The following is a 16,021-nucleotide window of genomic DNA, read 5'->3' on the forward strand; positions in this document are numbered from 1 at the left end:
AGTGGTTGGCAGGAATGTAAACTGGTATAGCCACTATGGAAAACAGTATAGAGTTTCCTCAAAAAATTAAAAATAGGGACTTCCCTGGTGGTCCAGTGGTTAAGAATCCACCTTCCAATGCAGGGGACTTGGGTTCAATCCCTGGTTGGGGAACTAAGATCCCACATGCCACAGGGCAACTAAGGCCATGCACCGTAACTACTGAGCCTGCGCACCCTAGAGCCCTCACACCACAGCTAGAGAGAAGCCCGTGTGCACAATGAAAGATCCTGCATGCTGCAGCGAAGTTCCTGCGTGCCACAACTAAGACCTGACACAGCCAAATAAATAAAATTTTAAAAAGTTAAATTAAAAAAATTAAAAATAGAACTACTGTACAATCCAGCAATTCCACTTTTCAGTATTTTTCCAAGGAAAACAAAAACACTAATTGGTAAAGATATATGCACCCTTATGTTCATTGCAGCATTATTTACAATAGCTAAGATATGGAAGCAACTTAAGTGACCATCAAGAGATGAATGGATAAAGAAGAGATACAGATATAGATATAGATATATCTAGATCTATCTAGATCTAAATATAGATAGATAGATATAGATATAATGGAATATTACTCAGCCATAAAAAAGAATGAGATCTTGCAACAACATGGATGGACCTAGAGGGTATTATGCTAAGTGAAATAAGTCAGATAAAAAAAGTTAAATACCATATGATTTCACTTACACGTGGAATCTAAAAAACAAAATAAATGAGCAAACATAACAAAGCAGAACAGACTCATAGATACAGAGAACAAACAGGTGGTTACCAGAGAAGAGGGGGGTGGGGAGGAAATAAATAGGTGAGGGAGATTAAGAGGTACAAACTTCCAGTCACAAATGAGTCATGAGGATGAAATGTACAGCATAGGGAATATAGTCAATAATATTGTAATAATTCTCTATGGTGACAGATGGTAACTAGACAAAACAAACAAAAAGAAGACTACTGAGAAAAGTTTTTTTAAATGCTTTTCTGAAAGCTGCTTCTCTTTATGTGGCTATACTGCCACTTCTGCAATGAAAAATGCACTGAGGTTTAGGGGAAGGAGTAAGGAATACCATAGTTGGAAAACTGCAGAAGGAATCCTAGCAAGCCACTATCATCTAAATTAAAGAGTATCTCAGACACTGATGCCACTGACTTTGTGTTACTGTGGCAGGTTTAGAGGACCTGCTCCATCATGGGACCTTCTCTCTGATCTGAGACATGGAGAGGGCGGCACCCTGTCAGGAACATCCAACCTACCTGCAGAATCCCATGTATATTACTCCACTAATACTGCAGTTTTCCAGTCAACAAATGCAGAAGCTTCCTCATATGCAAAGCGATGGCCTTCCTGAGGCATTGCAACAGTGACCAACTCAAAAACTAGCAAGTACTAAGAACAAGGGAAATCCAAAACAGAGGCGAGAGAGGGGTGTAAAGGATGGGAGGTACACCAGAATGCACTTTTATGAGCTCTTTAGCCTCACTGACACAAAAATGAGAGTCTAAGAAATTTACTATTTCCATTCTTCTCTCCTGCCTAGGATTTGAGTAAGCCCCCCAGGAGCACTGGTTCTCTCTGGGAATTCTTGCAAGGGAATATACTTGTCTTGAGTGGAAGAAATAACCTGTTGGGTCTTGATAGAAGATTTGGGACAAGGCTGAAGCAGTCATAACAGGTAAAAAGTCTGAGTGCGGTGGAGAGGCTCCTTGTGTAGCCCCAGGCCCCTCCCACCCAGTGTTCACCCAACTCACAGTGAGAATAGGCCACATGCTGACTCTCAGACATAGCTTCCGGAACATCTTTGAGGTGGTTCCTGAAAGAGCAATGAGAGTGCACCATGGCTGTCCAGCTTATTATACAAGTCTTGTATCAAGTACACCCAAGATTCTCTTTGGAGAGCAATACATTTCTTGGAATAAGAAAATCAAACACCTTTTATTCCCTCAAAGCTATTATCTTTCCCACAATATCCTTCTCCTACTTTATCTACTTGTAAAATTGCTACTTGAATTGCAACTTTATAGTCACTCCAGTTTACCTTATTTACACGTATCCCTATTTAGCTTGATCTTACTGATTTGTGGTCAGTGCTCCTGCTGACAAAATTCAAGCAACAATAACAATAGCTAAGATTTGCATAGGACTTCAGGGCACAATCACATCTGTGATATGCTAGATCCACCAATGATCCTGTGAGAGAGTATTACTAGGCCCATTTCGCAGATTTAAAAAATGGGTCCCAGAAAAGTAAACTGACTTATGCAAGCCAGGAAATGGCAAAGCCAGGACTCAAAGCTAGGATCTCTCACTCAAAGTCTTAAATTTTTTTTTATTATACTACTTTTCTTATCTGAGAAAGTTATTTCTTCTACATCAAAATTAAATCAAGTATTGACAGGACAGACCCTTGTGACACATCACTGTAAATATCTGTCTATTAATCTAGAGCCTTTAAGATGAAAAGGAGAAATTAGACAGTTATAGGAGTTAGTGTAAAGATTTGAAACAGACAATAAAATCTGAACACTTCAAAGGAAATCATTCACACCTCCAAAAGTCTCTGACTTCTCTTCTCTCAGACCTGAAAGACATGAGCCTCTCACCTTTATGAATAACTCATATGAATTACTCACCTTTCCTAGGTGAAATCTAGTTTTTAAAAAAAAAAACTTATTGAAATTATATTATTCAGATAATTGTAGGAAGGACAGAGTAAATTATTAAAAATTTAAATCACTTATTTTTTTTTAATGGGATTGTACTACTTTTAAGAATCTGTAGTAAAACAGGGCTAATGAAACATGGCCAGTTCTGGGATCTCCTGGACCCATATTATAAAGGACAGGTAATTATGAGTTTGTTCTATTTTGCTGATTTTGTTGGACATTGAATTGAATATTAAAAACATGCTTCTATCAAAGGTAATGCAAGTGCTACTAGTTAGTTCCTTTCAAGATGATTATAAATTTCACATTTGCAGAAATCATAAGATTTCACTGAAATTTCTCTACTCACCTTTCCTTAGCATCCAAGAAGGCTTTGGCAAAAGGGTTGTACTTGATTTTGAGAGCTGTTATCTTGTGTTTACAAAGACAAGAAGTGTTAGTGAAAATAGAACATGCATGGGCAGACAGAACCCTTTATCTTCACCTGTGAATTTCTGTAAAATCAGAATAATTCTCCTTTCTCTTTTTTTCTCCCTCTCCATGTTTCTGTGCTTACTTCTGCACAAAATCACTATTGCACTGTCCAACAAGAAACGTTTTATTGTCACACGTGGTAAAAATGGCAAATACAGTATAAAGTGAGCAAAGAAAGGACAAAGCATTAGAAATGCACAAGCCTGATGTGCCAAACCCAGCATTCATTCCATTACTCATTCATTCTTTACAACAACAATTGAACACCTACCATCTGTCAGTTAGTTTTCCAGTCACTGAGACACAGAGGAGAGTTATACAGGTGAGAACCTGCCTCTAAAGTCTTGAGTACAGACTAGCACAACTCCCTAACTCTTAAATAATCACTTACCCTTTGGACCATGTTAACACAAAAAACAAACTATCACTTCCAACCACTGTCACTCTTTATCCCCCCTGGCCTTAGCCTGCTTCATTTTTCTTCAGAGCCATCTGACTAAATATATATATATATATTTGGTTTTCATCTCTCCCCACTGGGATTTAAGTGCCTTGAGGACAGTGCAGTGTTACCAGCATGTAGTAATACTCAACAAATATTTGCTGAATAAAGGAAGATTTTGGCTCCCTTATCCACCCTGGTGGCCACTCTCCTCTCAGGGTGCATCTACATCGAATTGGCAGGGATACATCATCAGGAGACGGAGGCTCTGAGGTTAGATTTTCCTGAGCTTGATTCCCCTGAGGCATGTTCAAGACCAGAATTACAGCATCAGGCTGGTAGCTTGCTGGAGGTGTGGCCTTAGCCCTGCTTGTAGTTCAGAGGGAACTGTCCAGCCCATGTCCAGGAAAAGCTTCTGAGCACTTACCCAGAGGGCAACCAGACGACAGGTTCCACCAGCCACGCACTAAGAGAGCAGGCAGCATGTAAGTGGATAAGGGGCATTGCCTGGAGACCAGAGGAGGCCAGGATGTGGTCCCCAACTCCTCCCTACTTTCCAAAATCTCAAAAGCCCACCCTCCCCTCATAGACCCAGACTCCATCCTACAGAGAGTAGCAGAGGAGGGAGGACCATCTGACGAACAAAGTGGTTCAGCCTATAAAAACTGAGCAGTACTTGAGGGCCTATTTAAATTATCAGATATTTAGTTAATTTCTCTCCCACTGACCTCCTAGAGGGGCTCAGCCAAGAGGCCAGATTACCTATAGAAGAGAAATTACATTTCCCTGCACATCTGTGGTGTGAGTTAAATCTGCAACTAATTTCACCTGTAGGCACTAAGGCAGCAGTTTCCAAACCTGGATGATCATCAGAATCCTTTAAGGAGACTCTTAAAACTACAGATTCTGGGCACCATCACTGGAGATTCTGACTCAGTTGGCTGGGTGGGATCCCAAAAATCTTTTAAAGCTTCCAAATAAAGAAATGCAAATTAAAGCAACAATAAGATACCATTTTTTTCTGCCCTATCGAATTATCAAAGCTGAAAAGGTAGGTAATCACAAATGTTGAGAATGGTGTGGGGATTGTAAATGGATATGCCCTTTGGAGGGAGGTGATGGGGCTTTGTCTATCACAGTTCTAAACACACACTCTCCTCAACAGAACAATTCCATTTCTGGGTGCTTAATATTCTCTGCAGTATTATTCATCATAGAAAATAAAACAACTGGAAAGACCTAAATGTCCATTGGTGGGGAACTGATTGCCTGAAATATGGTATATCCTTTGCAGGCATTTCAGAAAAGGAGATAAGCCTAAATCTAATTACATAGAAAGATATTCATAATACACTGTTAAATACGGGGAGAAAAGTAATTGCAGAGTAATAGGAACATGAACCAATTTGTGTGAGGAAATCTATACACTCATATATATTTATAAATGCACAGAATATGTGTGGGGGAAAAAAAACCACACTCTAAGCTGTTATTTGTAGTGCCCCGAGGGAGATGGATTGATAAAGCAGGAAGGAAAGAGTACATTTTTACCTTTTATTTTTTTATTTCATTGTACATACTTCTGTACTATTCGTTTATCATGTGGGGCTTTTTTTAATAAACATGTATTACCATTAAAAAAATTTTTTAGGGGTGGAGGAGGGATGGACTGGGAGTTTGGGGTTAGATGCAAACTATTACATTTGGAATGGATAAACAACAAGGTCCTACTGTATAGCACAGGAAACTATGTTCAATAGGCTGAGATAAACCATAAGGGAAAAGAATATAAAAAAGAATGTATATGTATAACTGAATCACTTTGCTGTACAGCAGAAATTAACAACATTGTAAATCAACTATACTCCAGTAAAAAAATTTTTTAAGCTTAATCAAAAAGAATCCAACACATCAGGTGTCCTGGTGACCAGCAGGCCTGGAAACTCCGAAAGTATGTGGACGGACCAAAAATTCCTGCTCAGAGTTCACGGAGACCAGATTCTGGCTACTCTGCTCTAACCACCCAAGTGGCTCAAGCTAAGCAGGAAAAGACCTACGTGTGCCCCAGAAAAGCTAACAAGTGGGACAGATAGCATAACACAAACCCAAAGAAGGTGCGCAATTGGATCAATTCCCACAGACTTGCTTTAAAATAGGAGAGACACGCAGCTCTTTGTAGGCCAAGGGCCTGGAGAAAAAGACTTCCGCGTTTCTGCTAATTGTATTACAATGCACAGCCGTGCCTTACTGGCACCAGGAGAAGAAGCACTGGCGAGCCTTTGGCAAACAAGGAGGAGGGTGTGGAAAGCGACTGCCGCACTGTTTAACTTCACCTCTGCCGAGTGTATCTGAGTCCTGGAAAACCTACCTTTCATCCAAGCTTGGTCGTGGCAATAAAAGCACCACCACCCAGTCCTACCACATCCTCCCAGGTGACATCTACACACACACACACACACACACACACACACACACACACACACACTCACACACACACTCACACACACACTCACACACACTCACACACACACACACACACACACACACACTCACTCACCTCCTCGTTCTGATAGGCAGTCACAGCTATGAACTGGGTTTCAGGGAAGGAGCAGTTCATCACCATTCGATGGGCACCTCCAACACGTACTATGTGAACCTGGGGTTCATATTTATGCAGAGAATTCAACATTATCTGTTGAGGTGGAAGGAGAGAGAGGACATGCAAAGCCTGGGGCATCACAAGTGACAGATGACCCAGCGCCTTTGGTTAGTCCCAAGCTCAGCACCTACCTACCTCGGTTAAGGCTATACACACCGAATCCCCGGTCGCCTGAGCTGCCTCCACCTCTCTGAGAAATTATTGAGGGGATATTTTTTAGAAGCTCTTAGGGAGCCTAACTTTGGAGCTGCTTATAGGAGGGTGAGGGGTGGGTTGGTCTAAAGGGTGTTCAGTTTTCTGCCAAAATCCTGGCTTCCCTTTTTTTTCTCTCCCATTTTCAGCACAATGATGTGGATTTTGCTCTGTTAAAACATACTGTTCTTCTTCCTATAAAGAATCCTCATATCTCAAAATCCTGACAAGGGCTGCATTACCTAAAGTGTAATGACAGCTGACATCTGCTGGCTACATAAAATCCACTCTTTGTGATTCAAACCAGAGGTTTATTGAAAATCTCATGTTGTGAAATCTGGGAGGGAATAAGAGTTTACTTTTCAATTTCCTGTTTTAAATAACTGGAACCTTCTGAATATTGCAAAGACTGAGGTAGATGACTTCCGCTCTTAAAACAAGAACCCCTATGTCCCAGCTAGGTCAGCACAGAGATCAGAGAAGGGGTGAAAAGTCTGAGGGCTAAGAGGCTGACCAAAGGGAAATCTGGGGGAACAAGACCTCTTCCTCCCAGCTGTGTCTCTAATCCCCCAAAACAGTCTACATTTTATAAACCAAATAACAACCTTGCACGGTACACTAGTGTTCACAATCCTACCAGAGAAAACAAAAGAGTAAAAAGCCTCAAAATCTTGTTTACTCTAATTGGAGACCTTAAATAAAACCTTCCTTATTTAAGGTTTGTTTGGATATTTTTTTCTGAAACCCAAAGCTGATTCAATATTCTATTGATAATTATCATAATGCCCAAGTGGAGGGAGCAATTATTTCATTTAGGAGCAGCTTTTTATTAAGGTAGTTGTCTATTGCCAACATGCCACTTACACCAAAAAGAGGGGAGAGGGAATAACAAAACCCTGGTACCCACAAATATCTCCCTCCTCCCCAGCTGGGCAAAAAGCACCACACACAAGACAAAACTCTGAAAGGCCCCCGATGATTAAGTAAACTACTGCGCTCTCTCACTCTCTCTTAACATCAGGAAGTCCATTAAAAACTGAAAGCACCAATTAAGAGCTGTTTATTCCTGTTCACATTTGGACTCCGGGGAATAATTGGCTTCCGTGAGAGAAGAGGTCGGTGAGGACCCCCTAATTGCCTAAATGCACCCTTGATATTTCTTGATTGGTGTTGTGGGGTTAGGGTGGCCGGGCGACAGTCGTACCTGCCCACCTCCATTGAGCTTGTTGGTCAGCTTCACTTTGCTGAAGGAGATGGGCGCCTTCATCCAGTGGGCCCCGAAGTTGGGGGAGTCCGGGTGGATGTAGACGCAGCTGTGGCTGGAGACCTCTGGTTTGCCCGCGGGCACCCATTCCCCATTGACATACTTCCAGCGGTGACTGTCCGTTGGGACAAAGTCCAGCAGGAGCGAGTACATGGCATTGGGGTCCAGCCCCGTGACACTAATCTTTAGGACCGGGAACATCCGTCTAAAAGAAAAGGCAGAAACTGAGCCACAGGAAGGATGTTAGAGTGTTAGGGACATCGTCCTGCTTGTCCAGCCCTCTCTCCACTCAGAGGAGACCTTCCATTTTCTGCCCCAGGGGTGCAGAAAATACCCCGGGGGAGGCCAAATAAAGAGGGGCCAGGCCAGCGGCCCCAAGTCCAGCTGAGCCTCTTTTTACCAATGTATTTTATATCGGGGTTTTACTTTTAAATGTTGTGCTCCATTTTAAAGTCTGAAAACCACTGATCTAGTCATTTGACTAGAATGAAGTACCTCCTGAAGCTTAAGGTATATAGTCAGATGCCAGGTTCTCACAGAGCTTCCTTCAGAGGTTTCCTCCCAGCCTACGTCAGATTCTCATGCTAATGACACAAAGCAGCCCTCCTCCATCTCACAAAGAACAGAAGTTCTGAATAATAGTAATAACGTTATTGGGAAAACATGGTTTTGTGGTAAAGTGAGTGAAGGGAACGCTTGACTATACCAATTTAGACCACTTTCCTGCAGGACTTGTCAGAGGCTTTAATGTACAAGTGAGCACCGTGAACTTTTGGAAAGGAGGTGAGAGGTTGTGCACACTCTGCACTTATGTACCAGTGCTACCTTCTTCTCACCGATCATCTTGTGGGAATTTGCATTCAAGAAATACACTTTGAGACACACTGATCTGGATTTCCTGGGCCTTCTCCCACCCTCTAGGGCAACACCAGCAAGCTTACTCTCACAAATATTTGGAGAAGCTATCTCACCTGGCTTCTGATTCTCTTTAGTTTCCTTTCCCTTCACCAAACTTTCTAAGTTGCTCCAATCTCCTCAAAAGACCTAGTTTCCAGACAGACCCTCACCACCGCGCAATTGCCCCAGAGGCTGTCTTATTTGTCAATAAATCTTTCAAAATCTGAATCCCCAAGTTGAGAAGCTAACAATCTAGGGTCTAGACATGAGCTACTCAGAGTGGTCCATGAATCAGCAGCATCAGTATCAGCGGGAAATTTATCAGAAATGCAGGACCTCAGGTAGCGCTCCAGACCTACTCAGTCAGAATCTGTGCTTTTACAAAATCCCCAGGTGAGTCATTGGAACATTAGAGCTTAAAATGTACTGGTCTAGGGAATCTTTAGCTTTTAAGACAATAACTAAGGAGATATCCAAGGGAATAAGGGGGAGTCACTCTGAGGATTTGTGCTTCTGGTGAGGCTGGGAGGAGAATGAAAAGGGGGAAACTGGAATGTGTCCACTGCTAAGAGAAGGGGTTGCCAGAAGCAGAAGTGTCAAAAGCAGAATGGGCACAGATGAGGAACTGGAGGGTCACGAAGAGCACCTCCTGTGTCCAGAGGTGCCTGGTTTTGAGGTGAGGTACAATGGGAATTGGTACAGATGTTAAGTGAAGAAACTGCCCAACAGATGACAAGGGATGGATCTAGAGATGGACTCGAGCCCTCCAGGCTTCTCAGTCTCCTGAGTTCAACTTACATGGGCTCCCTGAGCTCTCTGGACAGAAAGGATTTTTTTCCCTTTGGTTCACCCACCTCATCAATACTTCCTTTCCGACTCCTTTGCTGGATCCTCTTCCAACTTAGTCCAGTTGTGGATGCGTAATGGGGATCTGTTTTCAGCACCCCCTCTTTTCTAAATGTCCTACCTTAGAGACCACTTCTAATCTCATGGCAGAATATAAAGACCTTGGAGGATTTTATACCAACCAAGTTTCATACCCCTGGTGTGGCGCTTAGCAAGCATTTAATAGATAGTACCTTTGAGTACTAGAGGGTGGGTGAATGAGATAATGAAATTGAAGCTTGATGAGTTTAAGTAAACTAGCTTAAGGCCATATATTCAGGAAGGGTGGGAGTTGAAACCAAACAAACTGAACCAGAGCCTACACTTGAAATCATTCTTCACACTCACTAGGATGGCTATAATAAAAAAGATGAACAACAGCAAGCATAGGTAAGGATGTGGAGAAATTGGAACCCTCATAAATTGCTGGTGGGAATATAAAATGGTCCAGCCACTTTGGAAAAAAGTCTTGCAGTTTCCTCTGTTAAAATACAGTTACCATATGACCCAGCAATTCCATTCCTAGGTGTATATGCAAGAGAAATGAAAACATACACCCATAAAAACCTGTATACAGAGAGTCATAGCAGCATTATTCATTACAGTCAAAAAATGGAAACAACACACGTGTCCATTGATGAGTGAATAAATAAAACGAGGTATATTTATACAATGAAATGTAGTTTGTCAATAAAAATGCTATAACATGGATGAACCTTGAAGACATTATGCTATACTTTAAATCGGTGAATTGTATGGTATGTAAATTATCACAATAAAGCTGTTAACAAAAGAAAAGTAAAGAAGTAAAGAAGCCATGGTGTCTTGGCTCTTAGAAGGACACATCCAAAACGTGGTAGAACCATTTGTTGTTTTATTCTCTAGTACTTCATTTGCCAAGGATTTTATTTTTACTTTTTATCACAACGCAAATGAACTAAGAGATGCTATGTATTTTTATCTCCATTATGCCAATGAGGAGTAAATAAAAGTCAGTCAACCAGCCAAAAGTCTTGTAACTGGCAATGGAATTCACCCTGCCTCTAAGCCAAGTTCAGTTCCTCCTGCCTCCCCCCTGCCTCTTTCTCTGGCCTCACAAGGACCGGGATGTGTTATCTATTTACTTATGGGCAGCAGTCATGACCAGGCTATGCTTTCAGGGATAAACTGCACTTCTTATCAATTTGATCTTCTTTCCCTTTTCTTCCCAAGGTGTGGCTAACCACAGAGATGGCCAAGAGTCTTTGAGAAGCTGAGAAATATGTAAATCAGACCCCATATCAGAGAGAGAGAGAGAGAGAAAGAGAAGCAAATGTGGCAGGGCATATAAGCACTCCCCAAAACCAGGCTTGAGGAACCAAACATGCTTAGGCTTGGCCAGTGAACTCTATGCTGCTTTGCTGTGAGGCTAGTTTTCAGTTTTTATTTCTCTAACAGAGGATCTTGAGAGCCAGCACTGCTGGAGAAGGCTCTGAGGAGTGAGGTCTGTGGGAAGGAAGGAAGAGGGCAGAGATAAAGCAGATTTTCTAGGTGGGAAAAAACAGCAGAGATGGCTAAAGGCAAAATTCAGGAAGTTTCACTTGTAAACTCCCTCCTCCATTTCCCCACAGAACTATAATAATCCTGAAACACTCATCAGAGCTTTTGGAGTGTGCATGCTTGTGTACACATGGGACATGGATGTTGAGGCTTATAGGAAGAGCAGCGAGAAACCAAAGTAGCCTGGTTAGAGGCAGATCACACAAATACATATGATCCTCCTAAACTGCAATTGTAAACTTCAGAGAAAAATATCCATGGACTACAGGGACATGGAAAATTATTTCCTGATGTGCAACCTTGGTTTTCTCTCCTCTTGCAACTCCATCCCTGGAAACTATGAACATTAGCCCACTGCACCAACATCACTTAATCACTGGCAAGTTCAACTTAATGATCCTAACACTTATTTTATGATAACAAATGGATACACCAATTACATCAGAAATCCTTCCAATTTCTTAAAATCTCCTCAAGGCAAATTTAATCCAAATGAAATCAAATTATTTAACTGCATGGAAATACACATGAAATATAGCTTTTTCCCCTAAGGTGAAGATGTTACCGTAGAGAAAACAAAAGGTGCAAGAGATTTCACTTACTTGCCACTGAAAGCTGAAATAAATTTTTTTCTGCAACCTAAAATATAAGTTCCTAGCTTAAAGGATAGAGATGAAAGGAAGTACTTACAAGCTGGATGCACTAGTGGTGATTCAAATGAGCTCTAGGGGAGTATTATAATTGTTACTGTTAGGTCTGAAAGAGTATTGAATATGAATAAGTGAGCATTTTAAATAAAAAAGAAGGGAAGACAAAAGAAAGAGGAAAGGGAAAAGAAATAGTAAAACGGGGAGTGGGGGAGGGAGGGACAGGAGTGGGGGGAACAAAGAACCATCATAATCCCAGTTTCTGGGGATAATTCAATGATTTTCAGGGAAAATCTCTGTTTACTACTTCTGATCAATGTCAGAAGCAAGCCTCCTATTTATACACATAAATAAGTCTCCATTTGAAAATGACTCTTTTAATTCATCAGCCCATCTTATGCTATTTTAAAACTTGCTATTACACAGAACAATTACACTCAAGTGTGCAAGAGCTATCTGATTACCCTCACTGAAGCTTCAGAAAAGTCAGAGAGTCAACTGCCTGCAGGGGCAGGCGAGTAACGCAAATGAAAAGGGCATAGGACAGGGTATTAACAACCAGGAATGTTTTTCTCCCATTATCAACCACATCAGTTTCTTAGAGATTTGTCTTCCCTTCTTTATCTGAAGTACAAAGGGAACTTTCTATCTCCTGGCAAACTCTTGACGCTAAGGGGTTCAGAGACCCTAAGAAAAGATTCAGTTCACAAAGGAGGTGAAATGTCAGCAGGACCTCCACAGAAAATAAGAATAACCACGTTGACCATACTTAGACTCTACAAAGAATAATTTTCACATAGTTAATGACTTTAAACAGGTGAAGACTTTTCAGTTTTAAATATGGAGAAAAAATTATATAGGTGCAAAAAGGCAAGAGAAAGCTCTTCTGAAATTATAAAAGTACATACCAATACGACATATTATTAAATTGAATTTTATAATGGTTTTAGAAACTTTTATTTATTCCTCATTGAAATAGATGAACTATATTTTTTCTTGACGGTTGTACTTATTTTACTTCCATATATAACTGCTTTGACAGCCAAACAGATAGTATGAGGCTAAGTATTAGTGTAACTACAAAGAATAATGAACAGAAAGTTCTACCTGTCATCAGACATCATAAAATTTTTACCATTGTGTCATCACTCATCTTTGAAAGGGAAGAAAGTAAATCCAATTAGGAATTGGGGATGATTCTTTGAAATTAAAAACATGTTTTCTATTTCTTTCTACCAAAAATAATGTGTCAGTACAAATCAAGGGTAGGAACAGGTGTAATTATTACAAATATTAAAAATAATAAATCCTATATATGAAATAAATATGGGACCCATTTAGAGAGAGAAAATAGAAGCATCAAGCAAGGTTGATATTCCTGTTACTATTAATAATCATAATTTATTGAAACGCCCTTATTTCTGGAACACGTTTTACTTACCAAGCACTTTAATGTCACACAACAACACTCAAGTTCATAATTTTCCAGATAGATGGGAATGGTTCATTCTCTATACCGTGCATTTTATGCAGAAATGGAAAAGTGAGATATCAGGAATGGAAGCATTTTTCACAAGGACAAAAACCTGCCAGAAGTTCAACTAGCTTGGACTTTTCTGTCATTGGAGAACAGAATTTCTCTCAAGGGTCACAATCAAAGTTCTGCGGAAACTAACCATATTGAAAATGCCTTTCGACGTTTTGTACTTTTGTGACCATGTGAACAGAATGATCAGTGTCAACTGAACGTTGGGACCTGTTTGGCCAAGCTGGGAGCACTGAGATCTTCTTTCTAAATATTTTTATCTCCTCTACTAAATAGAAACTCCTAATATTACCTAGACGTCACTTGGCAAGGCTAGATTTAATAGAACCCAAGAAATGCCAACAGAGATCCATTTCAGTTAATCCCTAATTTGTTGCAATGAAAAAAAAAAGGAAGGCATCTTCTCTTTTCTCAGGTCAGTATATTATGGTTTCATTAACTATTACTGCAACAGCTCTCACATCGTCATAAACACACACAATCTCAAATGAACACTCACCACAAACACACAGGAAGAAGCAGAGGCAGTGATAGGCAGTGAGATTAAATTTGCCTTTTGCCTCTGAATCTTCAACTAGTCAGAAATGTCTGGCAAGTTCACTACACTTCAGAGGAAACCATCCAGCTTCCAAATAAAGTTGCCTTTTACCTTATCTGAACAGAGTTGGGGCTCAAAGAATAATAATCTGCTCCAGGATAAACAGTCAAAAATTAACATTATTTTCTGACATTTGAGTGCATTTCCCAAACCCATGCGACATGCCCCCCTTTATAATAATTTCCCAGAATTTCTTCATTTAAAATGCACACAGGACAGGTGTCTTCACCCTTCACTTCTTTGATGATCTCAGAGAAATTAATTAAGTTGGCTGCGGGAAAGCCGTGGGAGACTGTCCTTCTCGGGAGCATGTTTAATCAGACCCCGCTGCCTCTGAGTTAAGTGCGGCAGCCTCTGCAATATTCAAGGGGCTTCGCTTCCCTTGCCAAGCCCCGCCAGCCCAAGCAGGGCCGTAGATAAACTCACCTGCCGTTCTTGGTCACGATCATTTCATTAGTGACTTCCTTGAACCTCTGCCAGAGAGGGGCATCCTCCAGAATGATCTGAAGTTGCTTCTCCGTAGGGTCGCCTTTTTCCCTCCCTGCCTGAAGCTCACTTTCCACCACATTGAGCAGGCGAGAGACGGTGCCATCGGTGGTCTTCTGTGTGCCCAGCTCACTCATGGCCACAGGCCCCTCTCAAACTTTGCTGAGAAACGTTACCTACTTTGCCTGCTTCCACCTCTTCTTGCCTGCTTTTCAAATCCAGCTGGACATGCCTGGGGAGCTGGGGAAGAGACGCCCTGTCTCTTGCCTAAGCTCCTAGCATGACACCCCTGAAAGTCTCCAAATTATACCACCAACCTGTTAAGCTTTAGTTGGGGTGGGGGGTGGAGGGAGGGGAGAGATGGGGAAGAAAAAGCCCTCTCTTAATTACTCACTGGATCAGGTGGGAGACAGCCTGGCTTTCCCATTGGCTGCTGTGTATAGAGTAGACATTTAAGAAGAGTACTCCATCCAAATTATCAGGCTTTTATCTTGCTGTACCTGAAGAGGTCTAATCGGTGTATTGAGGACCATTTTCCTGTTAATTAAAATTGTTCTGGGCCCAGACTGCAACAATCAGGCAAATCATGTTTGTGTATAAATCATGGCATGTGGCACCTATAGGGAAAGAGGTCCTGGGGAGGATCGACAAACTTGAAGCCAATACAGGCTTTCCTGACCCAGTCGAGAACCTAAATCCATAAGCGATTCGCTAGCTCTGAGTAGAACAGCATATACGGAAGGCCAAGGGCACTGTGCCAAGGATTGTGACAACTGTGTCGCAGAATGAAGGAAGGTGCTCTGTGTGCCACCTGCTCAAGGGTCAGAGATCAGGAGAAAAGCGCTAAGGACCTCTTTCTCCCAGGGTATCCCCTACTGGTCATCGCTCTCCTGAGGAATCCTACACATTCACACCCTGCTCATCTCCAGTGTCCTCATTGCCTCTACAAGCAGACGAGCTCTGAACCTTGTTCCTTCTCCCTAGAATCCACAGCCTAAGTATTTCTTATCTCCAAACCTAGCCAGTGGGAGAAAAAAAAATCATTTAGCATCATATTAATCTAAGGAAGCACTCTGCCCCCCGTGAGTGAAAATAAGCTTTTTACATTATTATGCAGAGCAATTTTAATCCCAAGTCCAGAAAGGCATTCTGGCTTTCCCCTTAGATGGTCCACGGCCTATCTGGCATTCTAGGGTGAATCCCCACTTTCCCTTGGGAGATACTACTAGTAGAAAACATTCCTTTTACCCATGACATATAGTACAAATGGGGAGGGGCGAAGGGCAGAGATAGCTCTACCTCCTCAACTCTGAGTAGATCCTGGGACTTGTGAGTTTTTCTCTTGCTACAGCAGAAAGCTGTAGAAGATCCAAACAAAAGGAAAATAGTATAACTGACTCACTTTGCTGTACAGCAGAAACTAACACAACATTGTAAATCAACTATACTCCAACAAAGGAAATGTTTTAAAAAATTTATTTTCCTTTAAAAAAGGAAAATAAAAGCAAAAAGGTAAGATAAAGTCAGGGTAAGGATAATATACAAAATGCATTCAGTGCCTCCTAAGTGCCAAATACTGATGAAGCATCCAATTATGAATGAAACAGAAATGGCCCTGCCTTCATGGAATTAACAACCTGAGAGAGAAGATGAATGACATAAAGTAAACAACAACTGAGTAATTACCAA

The 16,021-nt window shown here is 41.3% G+C and overlaps 1 protein-coding gene across 1 annotated transcript in view; it reads right to left on the reverse strand.

Annotated features, from left to right (window-relative positions):
- Positions 1 to 15,800, reverse strand: part of TBX19 (T-box transcription factor 19) — a 28,324-nt gene extending 12,524 nt beyond the window's left edge. Inside the window, exons 1-5 of the mRNA XM_082405973.1 lie at positions 14,273 to 15,800; positions 7,675 to 7,939; positions 6,177 to 6,311; positions 3,053 to 3,114; positions 1,789 to 1,850 (exon numbers count right to left, since the gene is read on the reverse strand). Coding sequence (XP_082262099.1) covers positions 1,789 to 1,850; positions 3,053 to 3,114; positions 6,177 to 6,311; positions 7,675 to 7,939; positions 14,273 to 14,469 — 721 coding nt within the window. The 5' untranslated portion in view covers positions 14,470 to 15,800. The remainder of the gene's footprint in view (positions 1 to 1,788; positions 1,851 to 3,052; positions 3,115 to 6,176; positions 6,312 to 7,674; positions 7,940 to 14,272) is intronic.
- Between the last annotated feature and the right edge of the window lie 221 nt (positions 15,801 to 16,021).

Source organism: Balaenoptera borealis (genome assembly GCF_965194805.1).
Source record: "Balaenoptera borealis genome assembly, chromosome: 1".
NCBI classification, from domain to species: Eukaryota; Metazoa; Chordata; class Mammalia; order Artiodactyla; family Balaenopteridae; genus Balaenoptera; species Balaenoptera borealis.